This window comes from Apus apus, chromosome 5, assembly GCF_020740795.1.
Source record: "Apus apus isolate bApuApu2 chromosome 5, bApuApu2.pri.cur, whole genome shotgun sequence".
NCBI lineage: Eukaryota > Metazoa > Chordata > Aves > Apodiformes > Apodidae > Apus > Apus apus.
Genome location: NC_067286.1, coordinates 11,809,991 through 11,816,234, shown reverse-complemented (window position 1 = coordinate 11,816,234; position 6,244 = coordinate 11,809,991). Strand labels below are relative to the sequence as shown.

The following is a 6,244-nucleotide window of genomic DNA, read 5'->3' as shown; positions in this document are numbered from 1 at the left end:
TTACCTATCACAAAAGCAGTAGTCCTTCATTGTAAACACTGAAGAACATATACAGGATTTAACAGATTGCATATTGACAGATTCAAACACTTTGAATCTGTTCTCTATCCACAAGATCTAGAAATAAGGCATATGGTCAGCAGATTAGGAGAGTTTAAACCAACAGCTCAAGTGCTTTGCTTTCCTCCCACACACCTTAACTCTGTCAATTATGCTGCTGGATTCCTCATAGCAAATCTCAAATCTTGCAGAGGTCATACCTGAGGAAGGCTGTTAGCTGGCTGAAACATCACTCTTTTAGGGGTTTTTTTTCACTTCCCTGTGTACAAAGGAAACAAACAATGAATAGTTAGAGGGCTCTATCTTTTTTAAGATATTGACAGAGTTTTCTGCTAGGAAGATAACTGTGTGGCCTGAGAGACTTTATTAGTTCATGCTCACACATTTATACACAACTGCCACTTCTTTCCATTCAGAGGGTCTTGACATAAAACTGTACAACTGATCACATCCCTGTGATAGAAGCTTGACAGCTTTCCCACACAGCCCTGTCAAAACTTCCCATCAGTATCTGTAAACAGAATTAGCAGGGTGGCCACTTAGCAATCAAGTGCTTTTGCTTTTGCAATCTCACAGCGTGGCGGCGTCTCCTTTTCGGCGGGATGCTCTCCTGTCCGTATGGTGGCCACTGGCAGTCCTGGGCTGGCGTTTTGCTACTCTGCCTCTCCACTTCTTCTGAATCAGAGTCTTCTTGTTGCATTGAAGGAAAATCTCTATCTGGATAAATCTCCTTCAGTTTGCTCTCAAAGAATACATCTAGGCAACGTCCAGCCTCAGCAACCTCTGAATCTGGCTATAAGAGAATAAATAACCATTCGGTGTTACCATGCAATGATCAAGGATCAAAACCAAATGACTACCCTACCCTAATGTTTCACCTTGGTTCTGTCTGCTACATCTTCTTTAGTCTCCTGAACACTTTGTACAGCCCATTAGTCCCTCTGCACTTACATTGTAAGTAAAAGCCAGATGCTGCTATTAAGGAACAGGTTTCTGCACCTCTAAGAAAAAGAGATGTGCAATGAACTAGAAAGAATAGCAGTCATTATTTCTATTCACCTGAATTTTCCCTAGGTATTTTGCTGGCTGTGACTGGCTTCTCACAGCAAGCTCAACATCATTCCAAAAAGTTGCCCACTAAGATGTCCCTCTTTAATTTTAGATCCATATGTATCTCACATTCTCAGAGCCATGTATATCTCCATTTCTGTCACTAAGAGAATGTGTATCATTTCCAAAGAGTAAAATTGATTAATACTTCTGTTTATCCCAGTCCCATATCTGATGTCAATGGAACCAATAGTTACACCAGTGTGACAGCTTGAAAGAGCAACCCTCTGCCTTGCATCCCCCCACCATGCATATTAGAAACGTACATAATTGAACTTTGCACAGTTCCAAAACATGAGACGCACGTCAGTCACAAGGTCCTCCGGTGCAGAATAGTGGGACTTGTCCTTTTTTTGCAGCTTTTTCCGTATGGTTGACAAATCCATTGGCCTTTTGATGATCTGATAATAATGCCGAGCCTGCAATAAGAACAAAATGCAATTATGTAATTGTTTTAACTAAAACTTTTCCTCTGCAGTGCCTTCTTTCCAAGTTTGGACAGAAGTCACTGTAGGAGGTTCTTTGCATCAAGGAAGAGAGCCTGAGTCTTTTGGTGCCTACACTTGCATATCATCTTCCTGAGTACTTTTTAGTTTGATTAAAAACTTACTTACTTGCAAGATTTATCTTGAAAATAGCACACGTCAGTGACTACTCTGATTTTAAAGTTTATCCCCAAGTATAGATGTCATAGCTTAACCATAACTGGTAATATATGTAACATTGACAATGAGCAGATATTTCCCACAAGCAGTTACAAAAATACTGTGTGGAGACACTGGCTACAGATACTGTGGGAAATAGTCTGCCAAGAATGACTAAAGATATGGTACTACACTCTCCTTCTAAAGTTCAACAACAGTCTTTTTCAATGGGCACCAGCTACCAGGGTATCACACTCCTTAAATCTTTCTGGATCAAAACCTACTTGTTACATAACGTGTTCCATAAGCTCAGTGCAATTTTTATTACGAGGAATGTTTATTATGTTGTTATTTGGACTATTCCTTCACATAAATCTTTTTTCTTTTTTTTTTTAATTCTCGTTTTCCTCCTCCAACTCATTTCAGTGTCCTATTTTTACAACAGCATAAACTTACATCTTCCTTAAAATAGCCAGTTAATATTGCAAATGCTGAGTATATGAATGAAATATCCATCTCACCTCTTTCCCTGAACACAGTCACATTACCACCTTTGTGCGAAACACCAGAGAAGAAGGAGCCCAGGGTTATTTATAAAGCATACCTCTCTCAATTTTCAATTTTAGAATTCTACCAACATCTTAAATTGACATCCAAACCTACCCTAAAAACACTGGCCAGCATTTACCTTCCTCTAACCTGGCACCTTCCAAGCACGTGCAAGAAGTAACCACCTACCCTTCCCTAGGAAGCAATACTGTCCAGAAAAAATATATTTCAAGAAGACAAAGGAGAAACTCGTGGGGTGTGCCAGAGTGTACTTTGGATTCCCTCTGCCCCATGTGCATGCAGTACTTACCAGGGGGCTGACAGGTTCATGGAATGGGAGGCTCATACTACTGCAGAACAGGGAAAGCACCAGCTTTTCACACTTCTGTAGAGCCAAATTTTAAATGCATTTTAATTAAAAACAAGCGAGTTTCATTCTTGCCCTTAGTTAATCAATCATACTAACAAGGGGAGTTTTCATGTAGTCCATGCATTTCTGATGGAAAACAGCACACTTCTCTCTAACCTGATGCTTTGCCTCACAGCATTTTTATAGTTTTGAAAGTGAGGATAGTCAAGAAATGCAAGAAAAGACACATTATGTAAAAATTTTTGTATGCTTTCATCTTTCCTGGAAACTCCTAGGAATTCATTGCTATGACTATTTCCTTTCTGCAATCCAGACTTATTATTTTGGCTCTTGTCAAAAAGAGCAGCAGCAACAGTATGGAAACAGGTAAATTGAAAATGTTTCACACTGTTTATATCCATTCATACAAATGGATGTAAGTTATGTAGTTGGTAATACTGTATGAAAACAGTTCAGCTCAATCACCGTTAAGCTGTAAAATACTTATACTAGTCTTTGGTGTTTTCACTGATGCAAAAAAAATGGACTTCAAAAAAATTATAAGCCATGCTTGCTCACAAACACTGGAATTTCTAATCAACTCCATTTTCTAAACAGAGCCTCACTAATCAAGACCCAGATCCCAAGTATTTCTGGCCAGTTGTAGCCTGTCCAATAGAAACAGGGATCACATCAACAGCAAGAAGTTTTGTCCAGCTCTTTATGGAGAAAGTAGCTGAGGTCTGGAAACAGCATGGATGAATTTGAGCAGTGTTCACAAGCCTTGCCAAGGGGCAAGAACCATTGTTGTTGTTTTTCTGAATGGTGCTCAGACAAGACCAGTGCCTTTATTCCAGGCTTCTTTGGACAGAGCCAACCTAGCATCTGCACTCAGCTGTGTGGGCCTCCTCACTGACCAGCTGTCACCAATAAACACAGGACATTCAGCTGGAACTTGTGGCTTCCAAGTACCAAGAAGACTTTAAGAAAAGGTCTTTTTTTCATGGCACATTAGGTAGAGGAAACTGGTGATGGGGATGTAAAGAGCATTCATCTAGGCTGGGTTAACAGTGCCTAAAATGTCATCTTAGAGGGGATTGTTGGTACACATGAAGACTGTATAATGATTTCAACCCAACTGAAAGTCAGAAAGTTTCCACATCACAAGAAAATCATTGCAACTGGCCTAAGTGGATGTCTGAGAAGGTGCCAAGTCTTAAAGGAAAAATATCCAGTGGCAGAAAGCCAGGCAAAGTTGACTCAGGGAACTTTGCTCTGCTGCTGCTGAGGTCAGCCTCCCTGTTCACAGGAGAAAGAAATTCCAGATCTGCCTGTTTCATCTTTCTATAACATCATTCATTTTAAAATTGAACAGCAATGTCTAGACAGAAGAGAATGCTATCACAGAATACTAATAATGCTTTTGCTGCATTTACTACTCTCTGAACCATTCCAGTAGCAACCAAGTCAAAACAGTCTTCTTCCCCATGAAGAGGCAAAGCCTCATGCTGAGATCACAAGTCCTTTTCTAAATAGTACAAGATAAGTTATTCCCACCTTCTGGTCACAGTCATCAAGGCCATACTGGGCACTGTAGGTGTGGCTGTAGCGTGTGTTTTCACAGTCATATTCTACCTCTGGCTTCACTGGATTACGGCAAAGCGTGCACACCCATTCTCCCCTGGACAACAAGAAGCCAAAAACTTATGTTAACGTTTTCAGCAACCTTGTCAAACAACAAAGCTCAGGAATCACTGTATTTGGAAAAAGGCCTCATCCTTAACTAGTATCACAACAGCAGGCAATCTGAAGCCCATTGCTCTTTGGGAGATTTGAATCTAATTAGAAGTGTAATAATTTCAGATTCTCTTCATTGCACTTTGCCTGGCACAGAGAAAAAGACAAAATAGTAAGTGTTTGAAATCATGTACCAGCAGTGTGTGCAGCTGCATTGATTCAAGTGCTATATTTAAAAATGTATATCAAGGAAAAATAACAGTTGGGTCCTAAGACAAAACCAGTTCCGTTTGATAATTGATATATTTATTGTCCAGTAATATGATAATTGACATATCTAAGAAATCTACATCATCAAAAAAAGCTTGTGATGTGTGCTGGTACACAGGTTCCCAAACCAAACAGACATAATTCTGGAGGGGCATAAATGTCCTTCTGAGAGGATCCGTTTTCAGAAACCTCTTCAAGAATTTCATTAAGGCAGTGATGTAACTTCTCCAACATCAGGGCCTGAATAACTGTAGGTTAAGGTATATTAAAGAACTACGAATACAGAACTTTTTAGTCTAGGAAATTAATTTGCTTCATTCAAATTTAACTTTGCCTAGGAATTTTATTTTCAAGGGAAAACTTGGTTTTCATGTTGTTTTGAAACTAGAGTTTTAATAATGACTTCGCTATTAGAGAAAAGCGTGAAAAGAGATGGAAATATCTGCTTTTTGAACAGAAAGAAAAAACAGAATTTCTAAACCACTAACTTACAATTTATTTTTCTCAGCTGGAGACTGTTATTATAGCTTGTCACAGATGAAGTAGCTTCTGGTCCTACCTAGTAATGATTTGTAACATAACTCAGTATCATACACCACCAGTCATGCACACTGTTCAGCCTCACTTTTAAAGTTTGGTATGTGGACATGTACCTAATGTCTGACTCTTTGTCACATACAATTCATCTGTGACAAGTTGCTAGGGAATGTACATCTTAGGGAAACCAATGTCCTAAGCATTTCCACAAAAGCACTAGTAATCCTAAAATTTCCCATGAAAGTGGACAGAAAACTGAATAGGAACTCACTGATTGCTTGTTTCTTGTGCTAATCACTGCTCTAGCAGAGAAGAGCTGACAACTACACCACAGATGTTACATGAGGCTTTGGATATTTTTCTCCAGTAAGTTGTTGAGAATGTTTTTAAAGCTCAAGTCTGCCACCTCCTCTATTGTACTAGCTGGCTAACTGCAGAAAGGGCACACATGGCTGGAAACAGTTCTTGTTAATAATTCATCTAGTTCTTAGCGTGTCAGACAATTCTCCCCTCTGCAAGAGAAGTAACATAAAAGGCAAGTGAGAGATGCAGTCCTTGCTCCTGTGTAAGGCTGACATATTCATTCCTGAGTATATATTCTGCCCCAAGGCAGGGAGCAGAAACTAAGCACATTAGTGAAATGTCATATATACTCACACTGGAAAGCTGAGCAGGGCTGGAACATGACAGGAGAGATGGAAAACCTTGGGGCAGTGATCGCAGCACAACAATTCTCCTCCATTAAGACACACAGCACAGAAATCCTCATTTTCAATTGGATTGTCTTCCTGAGTAACTGGAGACTTTTTCATCATGGAGATGCCATTGCTGAGCTTCTGATCAACAGACAGAGTATCTACAGGAGGAGACTGTGTCTGGCTGGCTGCCTGGGGTATAAGAAATGTCCCATCCTCTGAGATCTCTTTGGATTTCAGTCCTTCAGGTGGACTATCTTTATTTATCTTGAAGGAAGAAAAATCTGGGATCA

The 6,244-nt window shown here is 39.7% G+C and overlaps 1 protein-coding gene across 1 annotated transcript in view; it reads right to left on the bottom strand.

Annotated features, from left to right (window-relative positions):
• Positions 1 to 311: 311 nt before the first annotated feature.
• Positions 312 to 6,244, bottom strand: part of TRIM66 (tripartite motif containing 66) — a 46,525-nt gene continuing 40,592 nt past the window's right edge. Inside the window, exons 15-20 of the mRNA XM_051620905.1 lie at positions 5,914 to 6,218; positions 4,270 to 4,393; positions 2,674 to 2,748; positions 1,437 to 1,589; positions 635 to 853; positions 312 to 314 (exon numbers count right to left, since the gene is read on the bottom strand). Of these exons, the coding sequence (XP_051476865.1) occupies positions 312 to 314; positions 635 to 853; positions 1,437 to 1,589; positions 2,674 to 2,748; positions 4,270 to 4,393; positions 5,914 to 6,218 (879 nt within the window). The remainder of the gene's footprint in view (positions 315 to 634; positions 854 to 1,436; positions 1,590 to 2,673; positions 2,749 to 4,269; positions 4,394 to 5,913; positions 6,219 to 6,244) is intronic.